The following is a 13,769-nucleotide window of genomic DNA, read 5'->3' as shown; positions in this document are numbered from 1 at the left end:
AGTTAGAACAGTATTCTCCAAATTACAGGGGCACGAAGAACATGGTGTGGTGAGGGAGTTCCAAGTTGCCAGGAGCCTCAGTGTGGCTCAAGGTACAACTTAGAGGCTTGAATGAACCTCCCCTACCCATTTAAGAAATCTGGAGGAACACAGAGAGCCACTGAAAGATTGTGGCAGGAGAATGATGAAGCTGCTGTTCTGTGACCCAACATGGATACAATTGGTATGAGCATCAATAAGAATAATAGCAAATATTGATTGAAGGCTGCCCATAGACCAGGTACTGCTTTAAACACTACATATTTGATCTCCTTTCAATGTTATAATACTCACAGAGTAGGTAGTATTATTGTCCCCAGGTTGTAGATGAAGAGATGGAGACACAGAGAAGTCAAGCAGACAGATATCACAGGGTAATTGAGCGGAAGGGTCAGGAATTGAATCTAGGCAGTCTGAAGCCAGAATCCTGTCCTCTATTATAGTTTGTTTATTACATTTTAAACTTTAAAAAATTGTGCAATGAAACACATGTGGAGAAGTGCACAGATCATAAATATATAGTTCAATACACTATCATAGGGGTCATCGAACTGTGGCTCACGGGCCAATTCCAGCCTACCATCTGTTATTGTAAACAACGTTTTATTAGAATACAGCAATACCCATCATTTACGACCTGTCAGTAGTTGCTTTTGAACTTCAGTGGCAGAGCTGAGTGGTTAAGACAGATGCATATGGCTTCCAAATCTTAAATATTTCCTAGATGACCCTTTACAGAAAAAAAATATCTGTGAATCCTTGTGTTATCATATTATGAGCATGGCTATCACCAGGTCCAGAAATAGAATGTACCCAATGCCCAGAAGACCCCCACATGTTCCTTCCCGACCACTGCTCCTTCTACCTAGTGAAAACCTCCCTCTACTTCTCACACTCTTCATTGGTTTTGCCTGTTTTTAACTTCATGTGAATGCAATTATACTGTATGTGAGTTCTGCCATCTTAATTTCTGTGCTATGCTGAGGTGCTTAGCATAAGACCACAAAAAATGGGAAGCCAGTCTTATTTTCCCTGAGTACTCAGTAGGTGAGCATATAGGAGACAAGGCACACTGACCCATGTCTTGCTTCTTCTGAGAAGAGGACATTTAGGGGTCACCATTTTTTGTTCCAAGTTGAATTGTGGTTCTTTCTGACTACCTCTACTAGTTTTCTATTGCTGCTCTAACAAATCACCACAAACTTAGTATTTCAAACAATATAGAGTTTATTTTCTTATAGTTCTCAAGGCCAGAAGTTCGAAAGGATCTCACTGGGCTAAAATTAATGTCAGTAGGAACATGTTTCTCTGGAAGCTCCTTAATTCCCATTCTACACACTCTTCCTGAATGATCCTGTTACTTTAATGACCTTACTTAATATATCTGTGATGACTTGCAAATATCTACCTTTTCCACCTCTGTTCTGACCTTGAGACCTGCATCTGCAACTCCTTGACTGCTTGTCTGACATCTTTTGAATGCCCCCACACACCTTGAACCCACACACCTGCACTGACAGTCCTTCCAGGGTCTACCCAGCTCATGGACTGGCACCACTTTCTACCTAATTGCTGAAAGCTGATTTCCTAAAACTTTTTCTGGATTTATATCTCTTATTTAACCTCTAAATTCAGTCATTTATCACATTCTGTCCATTCTGTACCCTTAAGAACTTTCCGGGTGTATTTATGTCTCAACATCTCCACTGTGATGGCTCCAGGTCAGGCTTTCTGATTTTTATCTAGTTCACTGTGCCTATATCCCAGCCATGGTCTTGCCCCTTCCACATGCCCTGTAACCAAAATGGTTTATCTAAAGCAAAATCTAATTTTCTCTTTTCCCCATAGAGTTAACAGGCTTGTGCCTTATTCACTATCATGCTCCTGACACCTAAAAGAGAACCTGTAACAGGAAACTCTCAATAAATACATGTTAGTTAATTGGAACTCTGACCTATCCGTCTGCTGCAAGCTCTTCTTTCACATCCTCCGACCTCCTTGGGCTTTCTCCGATTCTAAAATCCTCCATCCTGACCTGGGTTTCCCTTCTCCCCTCTCTCATTTCTATAATTGAAGAACACCTTCTTTCCAAGAGAGATCACTACCTTAATCACAGTGCCTGATCTATAGCAGATTTCTAATGTATGTTTGATGAATTAATGAATCCTTACATGAAAAAAGAAATGGAGTCATGAGGTTGTCAGAGATCATTTCCCAGAGTCTGCAAACATGCTCAACCTATTGGTAGCATCCAGTTGAATATTCTAGGGCAGGAAATGAACAGCTAATCTGGGACAGGAGAGATGGGAAAGGTTATCTGGTCCCATCCCCTGAGTTAAGGCAATGTTTCTCAAAGTATGGCAAATCCTTTAAGATGCTTTAGGAATCCAGTGAATTGAGCCACAGTCCACCCTCTGTTGGAGACTGGCATTGCCTCATAGCACACTGAAGAAGAAACAACTCAACAGTTAACAGAACTCCTCAACTTTCACCCTTTAAAAGTTTTTACTTTTACCCTATTGTTTCTCAAACAGAGGTGCCATAGAGCCCTTTCTTGCTGGTAATAGTTACTGACATCCTGCAGATCCAGTGTTCCAGCTGACATACTGTGGGCAATATTAGTCTAAGCAAACCTTGACTTTTTGTGTGACTCAACTTTTACAAAGTGAAGAGAATTGATTTCAATGAATATTCTCTCTACTGCATGAGATGATTGTGTTCAGAGGAACCTGAAAATGACATATATATTTTTTTTAATCTGCCAGAGCAGAAGCAGGTTTTAGTGTTCCCTTTGTCAAAGTAAGCTTTCCCTTTAGTTAGAGGGGAGGAGGAAAACCCAGGTAATTATATAGTGACAGGGACTGTTCTTTTTTCTCCCGTTGAGTATCAATGTCTCTCTTCTCGAACAAAGGTGCTATTGAGATTGTGAATCATAAAATTGATTTCTCCAACTTCTGGGCACCATCTGGGCTCTGAAGTAAAGGGTCTCTCATATAGAGGAAGGCATTTTTAGCCAGAGATACCTTATTGTGTCCTTCAAGGACTTCATATAACTATTCTGCATGCCATTTGTTCATTCCAATAACATACATACAGCCTCCATTCTGCTAGGTGGTGGCAATATCCAGGTTAAGAAACTGAATTATGGCCACCCTGAGTGGGTAAAAATGGAATAAACTCGTATGCCATTCTTCTCCTCCATTTTTAGGGCACTCAACGTGTACCAATGATTCTGCTAGGTGCTTTCATTGTCTTTTTTTTTTTTTCTTTTCAGAATATAAGACTTTAAGTAACATAACATAATAAAAAATTATAAATAAAGTTAAAAAAGAATATAAGACTTTATTATCATATTCAATTTAAGGTAGAACTATATTAGTCTAGATCAATATCATTAGCAAGATTACAAATCTCAAGGATTTTCCATTCTACTTCCTTATACTTTTCTCTGTTTTTCAAAATGCATAATATATTAAATAGGATTAAGTGTGACTATTACAGAGTGACTTAAACAAGAGACAAGTTATTTCTTTCACATAAAGTCCAGAGGGAGGTAGTGGCAGTGCCTTCTCTGCCTCAACAGTGGCAGTCATAGGTTTGGAAAGAGGTTCACACTCACAGGACCTAGTAGGCTTTATTGGCCTATAGGACTGAACCCAGCACCAGACTCACTTAACTTCGCAGGAAACAGAACAACGGTGTGAGCCTTATTTCTACAGGAGGTTTTAGTCTGGTGCCCATGTGTCAGTTCAGGTGTAAGAACAAGATTATTTGGGTGGATGCAGAAGCTGGGCTAGCTTAGAAACTTCAGACTTTGCAAGAGTCAGCATCTCTTGAAACAGCCATGAGTGTAGCTTTCAGGAATCTTCGTAATAAGTAATACAGTGCTTGGGGCACCTGGCTGTCTCAGTCAGTAGACCATGTGGCTCTTGGTCTCAGGTCTGTGAGTCCAAGCCCATCACTGGGCACAGAGCCCACTCCAAAACACAAACAAACAAACAAATAAACAATACACAGTGCTTAAGTAAGTTCAAAGTCCTTTATTTGCCAAAGGGCATTTATACCTATTGTAGTCTTCCTGGTCTAGACACAATTTACCAATAAGGGGTCATTTTTTTTTTTTTAAGTAGGCTCCACATGGAGCCCAATGCAGGGCCTGAACTCATAACCCTGAAATCAAGACCTGAGCTGAGATCAAGAGTCAGACACTTAACCAACTAAGCCACCCAGGGGCCCCAATAAGGGGTCATTTTTAATCACAAACAATATTGCCTGACTTCACAGCTGACATTCTATTATTACCTTCTCTAGCAGATTTCCAGAGAAACAGTGCCAAAAGGTAAACTTGAAGTCATTTCACCAGGGAGAAAAAGAAAGGGTTTTATTATTAACCTTCTTTATTCTTGGCAGTCCAGGGCAGCATCATATCAGGATCCAATCTTCTATCTTGTTGCTCTGCCACTCACAGATTCTATTTCCACAGTTTCTTTATAGTCCGAAAGCCTGCTGAAGCTCTAGCCACCACATCCATGTTCCAGCAGGAAAAAAAGTGGCTCATCTCCATTTATGCTTTAAAGTTTAAGGAAATTTTCCAGAAGCATCCACAACTCAACACTTAGAATTCCATGTCACTGACCAGAACTTGTCATATGGCCATATACATACATATATACACCTATATGGGCCCATGGCTAACCTGAATAATTCTGCGATTATTACAAAATAAAAAAGAAAGAACAGATACTGGGTCAGGTAATTATCAAGATGGGTCAGAAATAGGATGTTGGGAGGAGGAAGAGATTTACTGGCTTTGAGGAGAAAAAGACCAGAAGCCAAGGAATGTAGACAGTGTCTAGAAGCTGGAAATGGCCCTCAGATGCCAGGAAGAAAATGGGACACTGATGCTTCAGTGGCAAAGAACTGAAATCTGCCAACAAATAGATGGACGAGGAAACAGAGTGTCCCCTACCCCCAACCTCCGGAAAAGAATAAAGTCCTTCGAACACCTAGATTTTGGCCCAGCCCATGTCAGATAGCTGACTTACAAAACTACAAGATAATGCACTTGTATCATTTTAAGCCACTAAGTTTGCAGTAATTTATAATGGCTGCAATAAAAAAAAACTCATACACTTACCTTAATAAATCTCTCAATTTAAAGGACTTACCACAGAAGAGTCCCAATAGTCATTTATACCAGATTTTTAAAAATTCAATTCCTATTGGGTCCTTAATGACTTTGGCATTAAATTGTGCTCTAATCAGAAATGCATGTATAACCAACAAATCTAGTAAAAGAGTAAACAAATGAAATCTACACGGTCAATGATTTGATATAAAAACTCCAAAAAATTTGTTACTAGTTATGAGAAATATTTCATCTAAGAGTGATTTTCAAGGCAGTATCTTGAGTTTCCATAAAAAAAAATAAAAAATAACCTTCCACCTTCAAAGAAGAGATATCAGTAAAAGGGCCAGAATTCTCTTCTTCCAAGTTCAGTGATTTCCCCTGTTTATAATTCAGGTTTGAATTATCTTTCCTTTGAATCTCTTGCTCTTCCAACTCCAAAGATTTATCTGAGGCTAGAGCTACAACGTCGTCATCTTCATTTTCATGCAGAAAGCTACAAATCATGTTGGGTCTATAGCAGAAATCATCGTCCTTGATTTGCGGCCATTTCACACCACCTAGGCTTTCTTCTCCTTCCTTCTTTTCTGTCAAAAGAGTGCTTGTCATGCTGAACTTCTTCATTGTATGGTGTTTATATTTTAGCATTGTTTTATTACTGCCTTCTGCATCACCATGTTCAACATTTGCTTCAAATGTAACACAGGTTCCAAGGGTGTCTTCATACTCTCCAGCAAGGACACAGCTGCCCACTTGTATAATGGGACTCTCAGTGTCAATTACCCAAACCTTGCATTTATTTTCACATTTTGATAGAAAGACTGAATCAATAATTCTGGACAATTCCACCAGAACCAACTTCTCGACTTCCTCTTCCCCATCCTCCTGGATCCACTATCGGTCGCGGCCATGATTCCACAACACATTCATTGTCTTGATAAATCCTTAAAGTTACCTGGAAGATGATTATCACAACCATATTACAATTCCAGAAACTGAGGCTAAGGGACAGAGTCACATGCTGCAGTTATTAGGGGATAGTGTCAAAGTTTGAACAGGTCATGTTCCCTCCACGGCTCAATGTTCTCACAGCTGGACAATGTGATGTCACTGGTGGAAAGTTTAAAGGTTAAACTTTTGCTAAGGATCAAAGGTGAGCTGGTATAGAAGAAACAGCCACCAAGTATGGCATGCCTGTTTTTAGGAGCTATCACTAAGCTACAGCAACAGCAGAGAAACTTTTACATCCTATCTTGGACCTCATGCAAATTCCCTCACAGCAGCATTGGCTTTGTGAAGAATTACATTTCCTGCTGCAATGATTAGATAGACAGGCTCCTTTGAGTCCTATCAGCCAGAACTTAGCCCTGTGTTTTGCTGGAAAGTCTTTGAATACTCTCTTCATGCCAGCTTTCTCCCTCTTTGCAGAGGGATAATAATGCAAGTCTCTGTGTCTTTCATTCACTTCCATCTACATCATTTCCTTTGAAATGTGCCTATTGCCCTGTTGTCAAGACAAATGGTACTATGACAGTTTGTATGATAGAAATGAGGACCAGAAGAGCCCAAGGCCACGGTTAGCACCCCATAACACCTCCATCCATCCTAGCACTGAAAAATGGTATGATATACTTTTCTGTGTATCTGCCTTTTCCTCAGGACATTGAGAGTATCTCGAAGGCAGAAGCTATGTCTTTCACCTGTACTTTTCTAAGGTATGGCCATGAGTCTGAAGGATATCAATGTGTAACACATTTAAGAAGTATGTCCTTGGGTGGAATCTGGGATTCTGATTACTCCTGAATGTTTTACCTCCAGCCCTCAACACACCCTACAACTCAAGACAAGACAAATCTAAATGCCAACTTGACATCTCTACATGCATGCTGAAGCATCACAAGAATAATGTGACTAAAGCATAACTCTTTATTTCTCATTACAATCTTGCTTTTTCTGGGTTTTACCATCCCAGTAAGTAGCTTCATAGTGGTGCACACCAGAAACTGAGTTATCCTTGATCTTTTTATTTTTTTTTTCTTGTGTCTATTTTTTAGGAATAATTGGTCACCAAGTCCTCTGGACTTTATATACAGAACATATCCAGAATTGTCCACTTTTTCCAGCTCCCTGGTCTTTACCCCAGTCCAAGCCACCATCTTCTCTTATCTGAACCATTGTAAATACTGTCCCCATTCGTTCCCTTGTCCTCTTGCAATCCATTCCCCCGGAAGTACTCAGGGTGATATTTTAAAAAGCAAAATAAAACCAAATCACTTTTCCACTTAAGACTATTACCTGGCGTTTCTTGTCACTGAAACAAAGAAATAAACAGACAAATTCAAACTTCTTTTCTTGGTTTGCAAAACCCTCTTTGATCTCACTGTACCACTCCTTTGACTCTATTAATTACCTCTCTCCTTGTGTCCCACACGCACCAGCTGTGCTAGCTTGCTGGGTATTCCTTGGACTTTCCAAGTTTTACTCAGGCAGAGAGGCATTTATACTCGGTCTGGAATGACTTGTCTCTTCATCCTGTTTACGTGGCTGGTTTCTTCTTGTCATTCAAACCTCAGCCTACATGGGACCTCTTCAGAGAGGCCAGTTCCAATCACCCAGTTTTAGGTAGCCACATATCTACTCTCTACCATATTATGTTAAGTCTCTTCTTGGACAACACCTTCAGATCAGAATAGGTGTTGTCCAAGGAGAGATTTAAGATAATTTTCTGATATGAAATTCTTCTTGCTATTTCTTTTGTCTGTTTCTCCCTCTACCTTTCCACCCTCTGGATTATAAACTCCAGCAGAACAGGAATCCTCTTGTCATTTTCAATGCTATGTCCTGTGTAGAATGCCTGCAATGTAGCCTGAGTCCCATGAATATTTATGCAATGGCTCTCAGAGGTGTCACTTCACACTGTAGAGAGATTGTTGGTGCTTTCTGCAGGGTGGATGGTCAAGGATTAGAAGGCTGTCTAAATTAATTCTTGAAAGCCTGGAATAAGATACATTATTATACCCTGTCTTTCAGAGGAGGGAACTGATGCTCAAAGAGGTTAAGCAAGTTGCTTAAAGGCAATAGTTTATCATGACTAATTAGACCTAGAAGGTGAGGGAAAGAAAGGAATCAAGGGTAATTCAGATTTCTGGTGTGAGAAAACATGCCACTCTCTCCTAAGATGGGAAAATCTGGGTGAAAACAGATTTTCAAAGGGAAATCAAGAATTCTCTTTTGGCAGTGTTATTCTTATAGTGCCAAAGACCCCTTCTTCTTCCTAATGAGAGGGTCAAAATTTGGGCTCCTACTCTGAGCCCCAAATGTCATGCTGCCTTCCCTAACAGTGTTTGGAACTTTCACAGTCTCTTTCCTTCCCTGCAACTGGGGTGTTCCATCTAAGTGATTTTTCCATCCAACTTCGAGAGGTGGTAGGCCATGCATTTCTGCAGTCTGGAGATAAGGAAGATAATATTCCAACTGGGAAGTGTAAGTGATACCTCTTAAAAGGAGGCCAAGGAGGCAGTTTGCTTCGTATGTTGATGACTGATAAGTGAGGCCTTTGAAGGTTTGGGGGAAGAAGTGAAATTTCATGGTAAGAATGGGGAAGAGGGAAAGCACAGGAAGGGCAACTTTTGCCTACAACCAGGTCTCTGATAATAATGTTACCCCCCTAATGTGGACAGGGCTTTACAATTTCCAAGTATTTCACATTGCTTATCATTTGTGAACCTGACAACAACCTGCAACATGGGATGTTTATCCCTGATAAACAAAAGAGGAAACTGAGCATCAATAGTATTAAGTAGTTGTCCAAGGTTATTGAGTTACAAGTGAGATGAGGCAGACTTCGAAAGCTGGTCTTCCAAGTAACATCAAGGCTTCACATGCCTTGCTTCTCACAGAACACTGTGGCCCTTCTTCTCCACCCCTGTGCAGAAGACACTTTCCTTCTCTCCCCTCTACTTGCCTCTATATTTTGTCCACTTCAGTTCTGAAGTTCACTGTCTTGCCAAACTAGCTGAAAAGCTGACTTTATACCTATCTGGGGCCTCTGTTGAAGAATTAGCTATGAGTTGGTTTCAGGAAAGGTTATTGAGAAAGAACAAAACAGTGAAGATAGTCGGGAGGATGTATGTTGCTTGGTGACACTGATAGATCTGTTTCTTATGCTTGAGGTCATTGGTTCTCAAACATTAATGAGCAAGAGAATCGTGTGGAGAGCTTATTAAAATCCAGATTACTTCGTCCCAAGTATCAGGGATGTTGACTGAGTAGATCTCAGGGGTAGAACCCAAGAATCTGCATTTCTACAAAATGCAGATGATGCTGGTCCAAAGACCACTTTGAGTAGCACTGCTCTAAAGCAGCTGTACCTGCTTGCCCTCCTTGATGAAGTCCAGGTGATGGAGATAATCTCAGGTGGTGTTGACAGAAGTATCTACTGATATAAACTCTCTCCAATCAAATTCTGAAAAGTGTGTTTTGACCAAAAGTTCCACTTCCAGGAAATATATCTTAAGGGAGTAATTAAGAATATGAGTAAAAATTTTGGTACTATGTGCCAGGCTTTTTTTTTTTTTTTTTAGAAGTCCAGTAATTCTTTATAGAATGAGTTGAGGTATAGGATGCTCGTTGCTGAAGTGTTTATAATGGAGAAAAATTGGAGGCAATCTAAATGTACAAACGTCAGAAAGGATTGATTGATGACCTTAACATACCTACTGTCAATTGGAAACCAGGTTATTTTAAAATTTTAGAAAGGATGGTGACAATACAGCGATATGTGAAAACAATTAGCATGACTTCATTTTGTTACATATTTTCAAAAACAATAGTGATGAGATATCAGTTAATTCTTATTGTGATGAATGGTGTTTTCTGTTTTTAGTTCATGAAAAACATGTATCAATTGCATCACAAAATAAAACTTGTGTAAAATCAGCCTAAAAGGGTAACTGTTTAGGAGCTCAGTTCTTTGATTCAGGAATTTTTCTTGGGTCTGCCATTTTGGAGGAAGTAGGAATTTTTAGGTTGGGGAGAGGAATGTTCATTGCCTTTGAAGGGGCAAACCCAGTTGCAAACCCAGTTAATGGAAACCAAACGTGTTTGAACCCCGGCTTTCCAGCTGGGTTGCTCTTTATCTTGGAGCCCACACTTAACTCTGGCATGAGCTGTCCTTTCCTGTGGGGCTGATGTGCAAGGCTGGTTTTTAGTGGAGGTAAGCACCTTAGGGATGTAAACATTAACTGGATTGGGCATTATTTTGAAGTCACCTTGGGCAAATTGTATACATCTCCTTTGAAACTTTTAAATTAGTTGGTCAATATTAACCAGCAATGATTGTTAGATCAACATTTCAGGGGACATGATTGACTGCTGTTTGACAATTTAAAAAGTAATAAGAGCACTGGTATCTGCTTTCTGCATGAAAAGAAATGTTACCACTAATAATCTCTATAGAAGATATGATGTTATAAGCATGAAACTTTACTCATCTGGACTGTTAAAATGAATGACATTGCCTCTGCTTGGATGAATTGTGGGTTAATACCTCTTTCCATTTTGTAAGTATTTTCATGGAATAGGTATTGACTTTCTAATCACTCACTAAAAATGTAATAAAATAGGAACTAGTTAAGAAAGATGTTACTAGAGGGGAAGAGGCAATTCCATAGATGGGAAACAGAATTTAGAGATGGGCATGTAGAACCTGGCAATAATCTGTGTGACTATTGACAAATTGCTTCAGGGAGATGCCTTCATTCCTAAATGTTTGTCTTGTGTGGATTTTGAAGTCAGACATTTAAGTTAGTGTTATGTTCATCAGCTGTGTAACCTGGGCGGGGGGTGGAGAGGGTATAGGTATAGGATGGAGAAATCCTCCATCTTTTCGATTGAGTTATGTTGTTGCAAAAAGACAACCTAGATCCTCACATTAAATAGGTCCTGCTCAGTACATGCTTGTTTGTGGTAATAGTGCTGAGGGTTAATACTGAATCCCAGCAATCTTCCACCTATGCACAGATTTGACTTTACTGGCTTAGCCAGAGAGTAAAAATGCATTTATACTCATTAGTTTCATTACGAGAGTGATGACATAAAAATCTATTGGAAAAGAGTTAAAAAGAAAATGCCCTGTAATCCCACCACTTCAACACAGTCATTGATGGATACTTTTTATAGGGAAGGTCAGCCGGGTTAGAAAAATGAAAACTTTGAGTTTCAGGTTCGAGGTTGGATAAGAAGGCTCTTAATTTCTCTGACCCCGAATCCTTTGATTCCCAGGACCTAGAAAGAGATATTCTCTTTTCAAAGTAGTTTTGAGGTTTAACTGAAAAGAGTAAAATAAAATACTGTTAAGATATTTAGCCTCAGCACTAATTTTTATGGGAAAACATTAGAGATAACAATAACTTCATTCATTCAACAATTCAACAAATGTTTAATGACTTACATATATTTGGAACTATGTGCTGGGAGATACAGTGGTGACCAACAGCAGTAAAAAACACAATCTCTGTCCTGGTAGACATTGCAGGCTGATTCAGAAGACAGACTTAAAACAAGTAATCACACATATAAATACAGAGTTCCAAATTGTCATAGAGTTGTTCAAGGACAAGTAGAGAGTTCTAAGAGGGGGCATCACTGGAGCCTAATTTCACTGGGGAGCCATCGCTATCTTTTGAGGGATGCTTGCAATGGTGGATGGGTAGAAATCAATCAGTTTAAGGGACGGGATGGGTGGGGCTTGCAGAATATGGGAGTGAGGAGTCCAAAGTGAGAAACAACTTGGTCTTATTTGAGAATATGAAAGAATAGCTTTGTAGTTAGAGCACATGGAGGGAGAGGGAGCATGGCACAAGATGAAGCTGGGGAAATCAGCTGGGCCACACAAGGAGGGATTTGCTGCTTATGGCAAACTATTTGGATTATCCAAAGTACAAAAGGGGACACTGAAGAGTTTGGAGTGGGCAAGTGGCCCAATATCCCCCCGCTGTGTAGAGATTGGGTTAAAGCAAAGGGTGGTAGTAAATGGAGAAGGAGAGGACGAATAAAAGCTGCTAGAGTGATCTAGAAAAAAGATGATGATGTCTTAACTTAGCATAAGGTCTATGAAGGGTTGAACAGCGGGTGACTTGAGTATTTTCGAAGTCAACTTCATAGGACTTGTGAAAAACTCAGGAGGGTTAAGGAAGAGGGTCTGAAATGGCTCTCAGATTTCTCGTCTAAGAAACTTGACAGAGGGCAGGCATTCCCTGTCCCTGAGAGAGGGGAGACAAAGGGGGAGAATTTAGGTTTGAAACAGGGTGATTTTGAGATAGGTACATGGGAGACATTCAAATGAAGATAGCAAGTAGGCCGCTGAATATACAAATTTGGCAATTGCATCAGGCTCATTTCTTTTGATGATGCTAAGAACCAAGGAGGTTCTCTACTACTTTTGTAGTTGTTAGCACTTGACTATCTCCGAGGCATCTAAGAGGTAATGGCAATTTCTGTCTTACCTTACTTAGCCTTGTTATGTAGTGAACTGATGTTCTGTTCTAGTCAGAACATCATCTGTCTTTATCTCTATCATCATCTTTATTACCTTTTATGGACTGTTTACTGAATTTAGTTTTCTGCTATCCATCCATCCATCCATCCATCCATGCAACCATTTCCCCAGAAATAGACTATGCCCAAGATCAGAAGTGCACATATGAGATCATTAAACCTATTCACGGTACAGACGAGAAAATTGAGGTCCAGTGGAGAGAAACTTGTAGTCCAGAGGCACTTGCTGCTGGTTAAAATTCCACTTCTGCTTGTTGCATCTACCCTAGTTCCCGAACCAGTATTTTTCATCACTGTGGCTCTTTGGACAATGGCCCTGCCAGAAGGTGGGAGAGAATAGTGCCAGACCTCACTAGGTAGAGTGTGCACCTCTTTCTAGCATTTCTCCCCCATGGTGTTTAAATGTGTTGGGCTCCCCTTTGAAGTCCTGCAGAGTGAAAGCACCAGCAGGCAGTCTCTTCCAAGGAATCTGCAGTCAGTCTGCTAACAGGCAGCTTGTCTCCCCTGCTGCTGGGGGACAGGACAGAGAGTGGGTTTATAGCAGGGGACAAGATAATGATCAAAGGAAAACTTAGACTGATGGTTTCAGAAAATCTTGTGTGATTGATTTAGAGGTGGAGATGGAGGGACCTGCTGGCCTCTGAAGGTTGCAGATTTGGAAACTGCCAGGAGTTAACTCTTTGGGAACTGCTGTACCTCACACACCCAGAACAGACAGAATGAGGCATCAGCAGGGTGACATCAAAGTCTACTTTCCTTTAACCAGCTCTGGCCTGTCCCAATTAACCCCAAACTTCAATGATGGAGTGAAATTAAAAAAAAAAAGAGGAAAAGCAAAGAGGATAAATCCACTGCTTATTTCTATTCTGAATACATTAACCCAAGAGTCAAACTGATCCTAATAAGCTCAATGGTTATGTTTCTTGGCTGATCACTGCAGTGCATATTTCTTAAGTGCTGGCCAAGTGCTAGGCACCACTGGGATGCTAGAGGTTCACAAGTAAGAAGATGGGTTTCTCTGTGTTGTGGCTCTTGGCTCCACATT

At 40.2% G+C, this 13,769-nt stretch overlaps 1 protein-coding gene across 1 annotated transcript in view; it reads right to left on the bottom strand.

Moving 5' to 3' along the window:
• Nucleotides 1-2,323: 2,323 nt before the first annotated feature.
• Nucleotides 2,324-13,769, bottom strand: part of LOC116876987 (general transcription factor 3C polypeptide 6-like) — a 35,967-nt gene continuing 24,521 nt past the window's right edge. The window contains exons 2-4 of the mRNA XM_032873444.1: nucleotides 7,463-7,478; nucleotides 5,479-6,061; nucleotides 2,324-2,328 (exon numbers count right to left, since the gene is read on the bottom strand). Of these exons, the coding sequence (XP_032729335.1) occupies nucleotides 2,324-2,328; nucleotides 5,479-6,061; nucleotides 7,463-7,478 (604 nt within the window). The remainder of the gene's footprint in view (nucleotides 2,329-5,478; nucleotides 6,062-7,462; nucleotides 7,479-13,769) is intronic.

The sequence above is a fragment of the Lontra canadensis genome, unplaced genomic scaffold (assembly GCF_010015895.1).
Source record: "Lontra canadensis isolate GAN:19392208 unplaced genomic scaffold, GSC_riverotter_1.0 scaffold49, whole genome shotgun sequence".
NCBI lineage: Eukaryota > Metazoa > Chordata > Mammalia > Carnivora > Mustelidae > Lontra > Lontra canadensis.
The sequence above is the reverse complement of the archived record's forward strand: the minus strand, read 5'-3'. Positions and strand labels throughout refer to the sequence as shown.